Source organism: Balaenoptera borealis, assembly GCF_965194805.1.
Source record: "Balaenoptera borealis genome assembly, chromosome: 13".
Classification (NCBI taxonomy): domain Eukaryota; kingdom Metazoa; phylum Chordata; class Mammalia; order Artiodactyla; family Balaenopteridae; genus Balaenoptera; species Balaenoptera borealis.
In genome coordinates this window covers 68,070,911-68,084,269 of record NC_138870.1, presented here as the reverse complement: position 1 = coordinate 68,084,269, position 13,359 = coordinate 68,070,911, and the positions used below count along the sequence as shown (strand labels likewise).

The 13,359-nt window shown below is 36.1% G+C and overlaps 1 protein-coding gene and 1 long non-coding RNA gene across 2 annotated transcripts in view; one reads left to right on the top strand and one right to left on the bottom strand.

Annotated features, from left to right (window-relative positions):
• LOC309609377 overlaps nt 1-1,674 on the top strand; it is an 85,240-nt gene extending 83,566 nt beyond the window's left edge. The window contains exon 3 of the long non-coding RNA XR_014233390.1: nt 1,230-1,674. This is a non-coding gene — a long non-coding RNA (uncharacterized lncRNA). The remainder of the gene's footprint in view (nt 1-1,229) is intronic.
• PTPRQ (protein tyrosine phosphatase receptor type Q) overlaps nt 1-13,359 on the bottom strand; it is a 289,628-nt gene that overhangs the window by 63,966 nt on the left and 212,303 nt on the right. Inside the window, exons 47-51 of the mRNA XM_082350721.1 lie at nt 12,255-12,499; nt 9,532-9,598; nt 6,387-6,545; nt 5,593-5,815; nt 3,477-3,550 (exon numbers count right to left, since the gene is read on the bottom strand). Coding sequence (XP_082206847.1) covers nt 3,477-3,550; nt 5,593-5,815; nt 6,387-6,545; nt 9,532-9,598; nt 12,255-12,499 — 768 coding nt within the window. The remainder of the gene's footprint in view (nt 1-3,476; nt 3,551-5,592; nt 5,816-6,386; nt 6,546-9,531; nt 9,599-12,254; nt 12,500-13,359) is intronic.

Below are 13,359 nucleotides of genomic sequence, written 5' to 3'. Positions count from 1 at the left end.
AACCTAGAAACACAGCCTTGCAAAGGCACTTAAATCCTGAAGATTGTATTGATAGGCGACTCAACTTGAAGCTCATTGCCTGTGGTGTGCAAAATACCAGTACATCCAGTGGTGGTTTGATGACCTAGATGGGACCTAGACTTCTTTCGCTGAAGTGTGAGATGCACACCTAAGTTGGGCAGGCCTGTTAGAAATGCTGGGAGCCGCTAGCCTGATGCAAATGCTATCCTATATCCCAATACATGACATGTCTGAGAGAAAAAAAGGACTCAACCATCCTTTCTACGGTGACACCAGGGATATTATACCAATGCATTTTACTATTTGCTTGCCCCCATTCTCATAGCCGTGAAACCATTCTTGCCATTGACCACCGCCCACTGTAGAAACAGTCAACTTTATTTCCTTTTTGGGTCCTTCTACTATATCCTCCTCGGCAATGTTCTTTTCCCAAAAACTCTATGACTCCATGGCCTTTTATTAATGTCAATTATAGACCAGCACCTTTTCTGGAGGGTGTTCTTTGGTTCCTGACTCAAGAGTGAATCTGATATACACAGAACCACAGTATCCAATAGCCAGGTAAAAAATTAATATGAGGCCAGAAATTGATGGTGTTACATCCATTAACCAGCAAAATGACTGGGCTACTTTGCTGGACATCGAGGAATTCTGCTCCAGTGATACACAACGTATTCCAGATCTGAACATTTCATTTCACCACAACTCAGGGTTGCACTCCTTTTAATTTCCTCCACTCCTGCCTGGCACTGTTTTACTAGCTACAAATAACTATCTAGATAGCAGAATTTTATGTGGTCAATCGGAGTAAGCGTTAGAGAGCAAACTCCTATTATAAAGCTGCTATCTATCAGAAGAGAGCCCATGGAAGGCCACCCTAAGAAGGAGCCTGAAAGGCTATCCTGGTGTCACTGGTCTCCAAATAGCATATGCACCCTGAAAAATTGATCGTAGATACGTGGGACTCTTCCTTGTCACTACCCCTTACCAACCCAGTGGCATTTCACAGACTGTGCCCAGCCTGTGTTTCCCTCCTATTCTGACCTTGACAGGATCTGGTGCTCTGCCGTTCATTATACATCTTACATCCCCTTATACTCCTGCTGTTACCAGGGCACACAAACATTAGCACCTGGATGACTTGGGTGGTGGTGATGATTCCAAAAGGGGAATCAGAGAACTGATGGTGTATTTCTTCTATCTTCTAGAATTACCTATTGTATTCCACTGCCTTGGCTGAGAGACAAAGGAAGAAAGAGAAGACCGTCGCTGAGGGACATCTTGAGACTACCTGTGGCCAAAGTGATGGATGAGGCCCATCCTTGGCCAAAGGGAAGCCATTTAGCAGAATCTGGGAATCACGTCCCTGTACACCATGGTTCCTGATGCTTGGTTTCCCTCTTCTTTCATTCCTATTAACCTAGATGTCTCAACTTTACCTTTCAGATAATTGGCTGAATATGTTGTCCTCGTATCGATAATCTATATAAAACCAGCAAGCTATGAGATGAACAGCACACAGCAAACAACACAGCAAAGTGATCTCTTTTTAGCACCGCGCCCTCAAAATGTCATCTCTCTAAGACATATGAGCTAATCCACTTGTACTATGTTTCTTATCTTCCATCGGTAAACATACCGGGTCACCATTTAGCTGTGATAATACGTAGTTTCTGAATGCTATAACCTAAAGGAAGTTAAGTTGATGCCATCAAAACATTTACTGTGGTGGTGTCAGGGTGTGATAAACTCACCTATCAAATGCAGAAACGCTTGACACAATTTCAAAACCACAAGTCTAGTCAACTGATTTAAAAATGATTGATTACATAAAATTAATCAAACCAGTGATTTTATGGAATTTAAGCAGACAGCACAGCTAACGAAATTTATAGGTTATTCCCTTATAAACATTAATGTAGCAAACCGTGTGCCCCTTCGTTTCTTCAAGATCCAAAGTTTCCTTAACTAAGTGGAGGCTGCAGAAACTGGCTTTTTATACAATTAATGTTCCACAACCAGATGAGACTTTCTAACTGAAAAGGTTGGAACATTTTCTATCTTCTTCCAGCCATAACTATCACTGAAATCTATTGCATTCATGACATACTGTGGATCAGAACAACATACAAAGTTCCACACTCTCAGAGCCTGATACAGAGGAAATAGAAAGCTGTGATTTACTCAGAGAAGTCCTAGGGAAACAATTTCTCCTAAGGAAATATATTTTTAAAATCTTCCATTATAACTCATCCAAAAAGAAGCTATTAAGCATTGAACACTTTATAACTCTAAAATATTAATATCTTTACCTATATTATTTTACATAAATCTTTCAAGGCAGATAATATCACCATTTTCCAAACAAGGAAACTGAGGTTTATAGAAACTAAATTATTTTCTCAAGTGGTAGAGCCAAGATTTGAATCCAGGTCTAAATCCTGCATTTGTATTGTAACGGTTGTAAAATTTGTGCCGGCAGAGCCACGTAATTACTTAATCTGGGCCGTGGTTCCCTCGTCTGTAAAGTGGAACTAACACTGGCACCTAACAGGGTTTCTGAACCTCAGCACAATTGACTGTGGGTTAGATAACGCTTTGCTGGAGGGGCTGTCCTATGCCCTGAAGGACAGGTAGCAGCATCTCTGGGCTCTCCGCTCGCTAGATGCCACTAGCTCAGCCCGCACAATTGTGACAACCCAACCGAAAATGGCTCCAGACATTGCCTAATGTCCCCTGGAGAGTAAAATCACTGGTTGAGAACCACCGACCTAAATTAAAGGATAGCTGTGAAGAGCCCATCAGTGAATACATACAAAGAGCCTCAGAGTATGTCTGGCCCAGAATATTTAATGTTAGATAGGTTGGTGGTGAAGGAGAAGGAGGAGGGGAGGAGGGGGACGAGAAGAAGTAGTAGCCGTAGTAGGGAGAGCAGGAGGGGGAGAGGAAGGAGGAGAAAAGGAAGAAGAAGAAATATACTTGCATCTGACTAAATTGTATTGACGTTTTATTCAGGCCTGACTGGGTGGATATAACTGAAAAACTCAGAGTTGATCAGAAAGAAAATAAAATTTAAAAAGACAGGTAAGCTTCTATCTTTTAGGATTATTTCAGGAAAATTTCCATAATCCTTTTTCTTTTTTTATGAAGTAAAAATGTTTTACATATAAGGTTACATATTAAACAGCCAAATAAATATTTGCTTAGTGTAATGTTCCTACACATCAGCCTAGACCAAATACCATATTGAAGTCTATATCCAGATTTGAATAGATGGAACATCCATCACTTAAAAGAGTATTATAAATACTATTTTTTCCTTAGGATAATTAACCTTGAAATGATTTTATCCTTGAGAACATTCGTCATGGATTAATACATTTACTAATGAATGTTACAGCTGTGATTAGCATGTTGAGATTATAAATGAAATTAAACTACAAAATATGTCTTACCTAAAGTCTTAACAGGATCAGAGTAATCAGAGTCAGTAAATTGTCCCATGACATTTGTGGCTCTAAATTTAAATCTATGAAATAAAAAACAACAACAATTTACATACCATATGACTTTTTTTTTCTATGAATAATTTAACAAATGGCTGTGAAAAAGACATTTTTGTTAAAGAGAAAATTAACTTACAAAGTGTAAACTTGGAAATCAATCACCATCAGGACAAATAAATAATATCTTTACGTGAAATTATCTTGTACATGGACCTCTTGAACTTCATGAGAGAGTGACCAAAAATTTGACCAGACTTATGAATAGTCAGCATGTTAATCAAATGAAGTAGATCACCTCCTTCATAGATTTATTTGGATGAAACCACTGAATGTCTGCACAAGCACACTTTATAAATATAAAGCATAATAACTGTTATACCTCAGCCACCTTTGAAAATGCCAATAAGCCAGATTTAGAATAGTCATATAAAACTTATCCTGTTCAAATATAAACAAATGAAGAACAATGCTTCTTAATTCCGAGTGTGCACAGCTGTATTTTCACTTTCTGTGCTTTCATGACATATGAAATACAAAATGGATGCAGAAGAAAATCAATCTTAAAAATCACTGGATGATTCTGTCACCACAGAGACAACCGAAATTTACCTTATTTTAAAACTATGGGACTTCCCTGGTGGCACAGTGGTTAAGAATCCGCCTGCCAATGTAGGGGACATGGGTTCAAGCCCCAGTCCAGGAAGATCCCACAGGCCTTGGACCAACTAAGCCCGTGCACCACAACTACTGAGCCTGTGCTTTAGAGATCACGAGCCACAACTACTGAGGCTGCATGCCACAACTACTGAAGTCCGTGCTCCTAGAGTCCATGCTCCGCAACAAGAGAAGCCACCATGGTGAGAAGCCCGTGCACCGCAACGAAGAGTAGCCCCCGCTCGCCACAACTAGAGAAAGCCCGCGGGCAGCAACGAAGACCCAACGCAACCAAAAATAAATACATTTATTTAAAAAAAGAAATCTGTGCTCTTTAAAAAAACAAAACTATGAACCTACAAGAATTTTAAAATATAAAACCAATCTACATTAATAAATTGCACTTCATAATTTAATCCCTACTCTTCTCAAATTCTTATGATTTTATGGATTATATGAAATGTTTTGGAAAAAATTATGTAAAATCAACAATTCTTGGATAAATATTAAACTTTGTGGTATATCATTTCTGTAACTGTTATTGTATGATGATTAATTTCAGGCCATAACTTAGTAACCCAAGTAACTGTACTTAATAACGGATAATAGAGCATTCTTTTTTCAAATGCCTAACTTCTCTAACTTTTCTAACGTTAACTTGTCCTAGGATGTTTATGAAGAATTTAACAGTGCTTTAGCAGGCAAAAATGAAACTAGCTGTATTTTTCAAATTTAGTAGTAAAAATTATATTTTGAAAATTAAATAATTTAAATAATTAAAAAGTTATAGTCATGACACAAAAATAACAGTCAATTTAGTAGGAGAAAAATAACCAATTTAGCAAAGCATTTAATAAAGCTAAAATATCATCATTGGTTTTTATATTAGATTATTATCATCTACACAATACCAAATATTAAAGTGAATTGTAAAGATTTCAATTCCTCATTCAGTTGTTTGATAGTATGAAAAGCTGAAAATGATTGCTATCACTGAGGTAAACTGAAGCCATAATTAACTGAAAGACTAGAATCGTGTTTCTGAAAACCTGACATTAGCGTGCATGGCAGAGAAGTGAGTGAAAAACACAAAATAGTACACATTAGTCACATTGCCCTTTACAGAAAGAATTAAATTCTACCTGTGTTCTCCAATTTGCACATTTTTCATATTGCCCTTAGTCACTTAACACATCAAACCATAATTACTTTTAAGCTTGCCTACTTTCCCTGCTACTGTATGTTTACGGGATGTAAGGACAATGCCTTGTTGATCTTTATCATGCATTAGGTCACAATACATTACGGACGCCCAGCACTTACTGGAAAGATGGCTGCAGGGGCAGATGGATGATGAAAGTTGTCAGCTAGCTTGCTAACATGATGCACAGGAAGCATAAATTACACTTACAGGTATTGCTTTTTTGGTTTCAGAGGTCCATTGCAGATTTTGTCTTCATTGCCAGGAATCATACATGCATTATCAGCACCTATGATGTAAATTTCTTCATTGCCACTAAACTTTGTCTTTTCCTCTGTACATGGGGGATTAGGAAAGCCTTCGTTTGTAAAATATGGCCTTGGTTTATTAAAATATGCATCATACCACTTTGTTACATTTCCATCATGCTGAGCTATTTTCAGAAAAAAGAATAATGATTACAAGTAATATCCAAATGTATTTTCACATTTATAAAGGGTGTTTCTATAATTGCATGAGGAAAATCTGGATGCAACATCTGTCACTCTATGAACCACCAGGGATGACTCAGCTGATCTACCTGGATAATTAGGGAACCCTATCCATTCCCATCACACATGAATCCATAGGCATTGTGGAGAATGACTTCTCGGAGAAAAAACATTCCTCAGTCAAGGGTAACTAACTCTCTCTTTCACACCTCCAAAGAAGCTGTCAAGACTCCATCCTGCCAAAATCAAAACAATCCTACCAGCATATGGAATAAATAAATCACATAGTTTAACCATGCCTTTTTAAATTTTGGTAAAATATTTTAGGCATATATTAATGATCAGTAAAATTAATGATAATAAATTAATAATAATATTGACAATCTATTAAACTCAAAAGATGTGTAATAATCAGGAGTCAACCTTATATTACTAATTTTGAGTTGAAATGTCTTTAGCATTCAGCAGTTCACACACTGCTATTTGACAAGATAAGCTGGCATGTGATGATACCTCCTGCTTCTGCTACAAGCACCTGTACATTTTTGATTGGTCCATGGTCATCATTATAGTAACATATTGGCATTCTGATTGTAATTGTTGTTGAAGTCACAAGAAGTTTTCCCGTGGCATCATAAATAGGGGTTGGTTTGGTTTTTGGTCGTGCTGGAGCTATAAACAAAGAAGAAATATCACTACCAATTCATTTTTTGTTTCTGCAGAGAAAATCATTTTGAATTCTCCTTTCATGCAGTAATTTACAGATAAAGTGAGGACAAATATAAATAACAAGTGAAACAGATTTTTGTTTGGATACAGCAGATATTTAGCAATTATTACCTCCTAATGGTATAATTATATATTTGAGACTTGCCTAAGGTAATGGGACCCAGGTGTGATTTTTAGACATCTGGCTCCTCTTTATATATTAAAGAAATTCAAACTATATAATTTTCACAAATGCATTAACTCATACTAGTATTTTCATGTTTTATTTTTCTTTTACTTCCTTTAGCTGGTTTACCAGTTTCTATTCTAGTCATACCAGGAGCCCTGCCCTCTAACCCTGCAGTTATCCATACCAAACATCTGGATGGTATCCTCACATATTTTTCTCTATGTTCACATAATCATATAAAAATACATAAAGTCATACATAATGGATTTTTCTCACTGATATGTTTTAATGGTGCTATATTAAGTATTATAATTACCCCACATATTGTTTTTCTCACTTAAATAAGACTTGTGTAAATCTTTTCAAGTCACCAAGTTCTGGCTAACTCATTCTTCTTAATGACTATGTTGTATATCATGGTGCAACTGCATCATATTTATTCAGTCATTCATCTAGTGATGGGAATTCACTTTTCCTTCAGGTTTTGAACATTTGCTTCACTACTCAGCCTTATACATTTAGCCTTATTTACTGATCCTTTTATTTCTATGGAATATATTCCCAAGGGCAGAATTTCTGGAACAAAAGAAACATGTACTTTTAACTTTAACAGATACTGCCAGAATAATTTTCTAAAAGTGCCATGATAATTCACATTTTACCGTCAATGCATGCAAGTATCTCCAAAATCAATATTTGTAGAAGCTCCTCTTGTTTCATTTCATCTTATAGCTACATACACTAGCTGAGCATCAGTAAGATGCTTAATCAAACTTCAATTCTCATATTTATAAAATCTTTTTAAAAAGCCTCTCGACAATGCCATAAAATTGGCAATATCATTTCCATTTTATGCATGAGGAAGATGCCCTTATGCTACATAGCGGTAAGAGGGAACTATCAAGACTGGAACCAAATCTTTTTGACTCGATCCCTTAGCTCACTCCTCTGAGACATAAACGTTACGATGACATTAGATGTACAGAAGTTTATTGGGGAAAATATCTATGAGAATAAAGGGGCAGGGGCAAGAGCAGGTGGCAAGGTCACAGATCACAGGCCTGACACGTGTGAATGGGGAGAAGGAAGGAAGAGAGGATTCAGCAGGAAGGGCCTCAGGTTTCAGGGAGTTCTGAGAAACTTTGAGAGAGGCCACTGGGGAGTCCCCAAGACAAGGTTTCCAGTTAGAGGAATCCGGCATGGGACAATACTATCCAACTCGGTATTATCTGTCAAATGCAAATTTAATGACACAACTATTAATCCAGTGTCACTCCATGTCATTAATAAGATCATGCATATTACTGGAGAAAAATTCATTTCTCTAGGACCGAACCACTGCCCCTAGTACTTATATATCTTCTCTAGATAACTGGTCGTGAGTCTATCCACCCTATGTAAGGCATGGAAAGTCAGAACTAGTCATCTCTACCTGAGGATGACCAAAGTATCTGAAATGGGAAGTTTTACTAAATAAATATAATGCATCTATTGTTACCTGTATACTGAATATATGAATATGTCTGCCACTAAATAACAAAGAGAAATTAGGATGGTATGAGGTAAGCTCTTCTTTATGAAGTCATTTTCTAAAGTAGCTGATATTTTTCAGACTTTAGGAGTTTGTACATTCCAAGTACATATTTATCAACTAAAAGCAAATAACACAAATAGTATTATATAAACTACCCATTGATAAAAAAGTAAAATTTATCAGCTTCATCTTATAGTGATTATTTCTTATTCTTAACAATGCTTGTTTCCAGGTACTGTCCCATGGGTTTTTCAAAGATTACCTCTTTTAATCCTCACAGCAACTTATGAGGTAGGAACTAGTATTATCTCCATTATACAGGCTTATAAGTGTTAAGAAACTTGTCCAAAGTCAAACAGGTATCAAATGGCCAATCCAGAATTGAACCTCAGCAACTTGACTCTAGACTCAGCCTAAAAGCTGGCACTTTTTAATCACTGTGCTGTGCTATGCTTACCAAAGACTGAGAAAAGCTACTTTTTGTTTCAGAGAGAGGAGCATCAGGTGGAATTCTACTAAAGGTCAATACACTTTTCTTTTTTTTAATCTCTCTGCAGGTTTTACACAGGATGTTAGAGAAGTGGCAAAACTGTGTGCATATTTTCAGTCTTGAGAAGGCACCTTGAATGACTGAATGCCCCTGAAGTCCTCTTAATAATCTTTTATGGCTTTCGTGGAATTTGGTGGGGGAGGCAGTCTCCAAATTTTTGTATATTTTCTATGGAAAAAAATCCCTGCCAATAATGAATTGATAGATCTACTTTTATAGTCAGAATCATAAAGTTATTATATGGTAGTTCAGTAAGCACTATTTGATTAACTGAAAAGAATCTGACTTTCAAAATAAATAAAGATCAGTCAAGGAATCTAATTAGAACTAGTCAAAGTCTAGTCATGGGTAATTTAAAGGAGCTTTCTTTTCAATAAAATTTTAAAAACATAAAATACAATTATAAACTTTGTCTCAGAGAAGTTTAAATTTAGCAGAAAAGAAATACAAGATAAATAGCAGTGGGCATTCTCTGTAATTAACATGGTAATTTGAATTATGATTTAGACATTTTAATTATAGCCTGATAAGCATACATTACTTATTACTTAATATATGCTTACTATATAAGCATCGTTTAAAAGCTTAACTACATCCTTAACTCTAATATAGAATACAAATTATAATTACTCTTTGATTAAGACAATAGTATTTCATGGGGAGGCAGCTCATGTACCTTTAATATCCATGGTTATTCTCATTTGAACTTTTGGCCCTGCACCAGCACTATTGATCGCATAAACCTAAAACAAAGAAACACCTTGTTATTATTTTCAAATTATTGCATGTGTATGTATAACTGATTATGGTTATATGTCATTTTAAAATGATTGCACTTTTGAAAACAATTCATATAGTCTGTTAATTATATTTTCTTGAACTCAAATTAATATATGGAGGAAGAACGTTAGCAATAAAATAGTTCTTACAACTGATATTATGGTACTAAGCCCTGAGAACAAAGGCTGAGTGACCTAAACAGCCCTATCATACAGACCAAGAATGATGTGGCTTCAATTTGAACCTTTAGGAGGAAAGAGCAGAAAAGTCACTATGTCTACACTCTCTCTTCATCTACTCTAACATCTGTTCCTTCTCTCTGTAGCTAGGTTAACTCCGGCTTTCTTTAAATCCATATTCAAGACGCTTTTTTTTTTCCTTCTCTGAGATGAAACCCTATTCCTCAGCCTCCCAGTTTTCCTGTATTAAATCATCCCCCTGAAAGTTGGCCTTTATGCCCTGCTTCACCCCTGCCCCAAAGTATCTGACGCTATACCCTGCATAATGCAGCATATACACATAAAGCATTTCTGTTTGTATCTACAGCGGGTGATTTACACAAATGTGACTCCTTTCAATTAACTTTGTGCTTAGGAAGCTGCAGACACAGGCTCTTCTTTTATTCACTTTATCTTGCTGTGTAAAAGACTGTGTTCTTGGCCAATTTCATTGTATTCAATAAACACAATTCAGAATATATCTTTATTGGAATTAATAAATTTGTTTCATACATTAGTGACCCACCCTCCACCCCCTGGATAGTTTCAGTAGTATTTTGATTGAATTAAAATACTAATATACGTGATGTGGTAGGTATACTAAATAAACCAAGCCCATAAAATGTAGCTTTAAAATATCTAAAGGAAATATTTATTGGTGCATGTAATTTTAAAAAGGAAGTATTCAAAATACAAAGTGATGTTATGAAGTGCTTAATTATTTTTATTTCTTTACAATCTAACCTTTAAGTGAGATAATAAAGTTGGGCAGTGCTTCTCAACTTGCAGTGAGCAAAGAAGTCACTTGCAAACCCTGTTAAATGGAGATCTGTAGGTTTTGATTCAGTAGGTTGGGACAGGTGCGAAAGTTACACATATCTAATAAACTCTCAGGTGTTGAGGACACTATGTTGTACTTTGCAAACAATCAGATTTGTTTTTCTTTAAATTATGAATTGGTTGTACTTTATTTCCTGTTTTTTCTTTTATTTGCAAGAGCCAAAACTGTTATAACACTTGCTACCTACCATAACTATTAATATCCTACACAGAAATTACTATTCTTATTACTTATTTTTCAGATAAGGAAACTGAGGCACAGATTTGAGGAAATTGCCCAGAAGGAAACTAGCAGAGCCAGAATTTGAACCTAGGTCAGTTCATTCCCTTAACCACCACCTTCTCTCTAATAGATCTTCTACTACGGGGGTTCATTTAATGGTACGTGCAACAAGAATCCTAGCAAGTCAGATTATATAATGAGATATAAAGTTTGCGAGGGAAACAACACTGATTATTAATGACAGTTTTCTGATATAAAGAGTTGACAGGAAGATTAGTTATGGAGCTACTTGAATGTATAGGGTGAATTCTATGTCGCTTAAAACATGATTTTCTGGGCTTCCCTGGTGGTGCAGTGGTTGAGAATCTGCCTGCCAATGCAGGGGACATGGGTTCGAGCCCTCGTCCGGGAACATCCCACATGCCGCGAAGCAACTAAGCCCGTGCACCACAACTACCGAGCCTGCGCGTCTGGAGCCTGTGCTCCGCAACAAGAGAGGCCGCGATAGTGAGAGGCCCGCGCACCGCGATGAAGAGTGGCCCCCGCTTGCCACAACTAGAGAAAGCCCTCGCACAGAAACGAAGACCCAACACAGCCGTAGATAAAAAAATAAATTTAAAAAAAGATGATTTTCTGAACTATATGACTGTTTGAAAATTCCAAGACATGCAAAAATAGTGAAAGGATGAAACAAATTGTGTATGTGTCTGTGTGTATGTATATGAACTCACATACATATTTACTTTACCAAATGGATAATTTAGAATTAAGATGTAAAATGATATTAGCTTTTAGTAATAGTTGTGTGAAATACATGTGAATTTCAATCACATAGTTATTTCTGACTTTTGCCTTTGAAATTTGTTTTTCCATTTTCCACCTATAATCACACAGAAACAGTTTTTCTTTAGGCAGAATCATCTCCTTATATATATCTGCTCTTTAACTTTTATTTATCGATTTTATTTATTTATTTATTTATTTATTTTGGATGCGTTGGGTCTTCATCGCTGCTCGCAGGCTTTCTCTAGTTTCGGTGAGCAGGGGTCACTGCTCTTTAACTTTTAACGTGGATTTTCTTCCTGCTTTATTTCTGGATTTCCACTACAATTGTGCAAGCTTTTTTGTTGTTTACATATTTTCACAGGACTTGCTGTATTAAAATAGGAAATCAGCAATTTTGTTTCTCCAAATTTATTTTCAGTTGGCATGTCTTAAGCGATCCCACGAAAAGATAGGAAAAATGTGTTATGTACATAAGCTGCAGTATTTTTGAATGCTGAGTTTGTAAATCAACTTTGTAAGATAGGTGAATAATTAAAAGCTATGTATTCTTACACTGATGTTGTATGTACGTCCGCCTTTTAGTCCTTCTAACATTGCAATGACAGATGTGTCCGTTTTCTGGATAATACTGAGGTTGCGAATCTGGACAGCAGTGGGATCATCTTCTCGGTAAACCAAAGCTTGATACACTTGGATATTTCCATTAGGTTGAGAAGGGGGAAGAAATGTTAACTGAAATTTTGTAACTTCATCTGGTATCTTCTGAAATGTCATGTTGTTCGGTGGGTCCTTAGGGACTGAAATGAAATATTTAGCAATTACAATTTAAAAAATATTTGTGTTCATTTTGATGTCCATATAAAACTGATTTGCTTCAAGTTTCTGTTTATAAAGAGTATTACACAGATCATTTAAGCCATTTAATTTTGAAAACAAGCAAAATGGCTGATACATTATAGAATCATTGACATCTATAAATCACAGAAACCATAACAGTGATCCAATTTATTTGCTTATTTATTTAGCCTTTTATAATATATGTATTTTTATACAGAATGCATTTCTATGATGCTCTGAACTTAAAAATAATGTAGACTCACAGGAAGTTGCAAAAATCGTGCATACTGTCCCCTGTAACCTTCCCCCAGCTTTCCTCAGTGGTGATATCTTATATAACTGTTGTTTAATATCAAACCTGGAAACAGACACTGGTACAATAATGTTGACTATAGACGTTATTCAGTTTTCACCATTTTTCATGCTTTCCTGTATCTGCATGTAGTTCTATGCAATTTAATGCCATGTGTAGATTCCTGTAACCATCACCAGAAACGAGATACAAAACTATTCCATCACCATAAAGAAACGTCCTCTTGCTCTCCCCTTAGACTTGCACTCCATGCCTCCTCACAACACTAATCAATCTCCATCTCCATAGTTTTGTCATTTGCAAAAGACAATAGCACGGTGACCTTGAGGTCCATCAGGGTTGTTGTATATATCAGTAGTTCATTCTATTTTTATTGCTGAGTAGTGTTCCATTTTATGGATGTACGAGTTTAATTTATAAAAACATTTGGGTATTTCCAGTTATTTTGTTGTTGTCATTACTAATAAGTCTTCTATTAACATTCATATACAGATAGTTGCATGGACA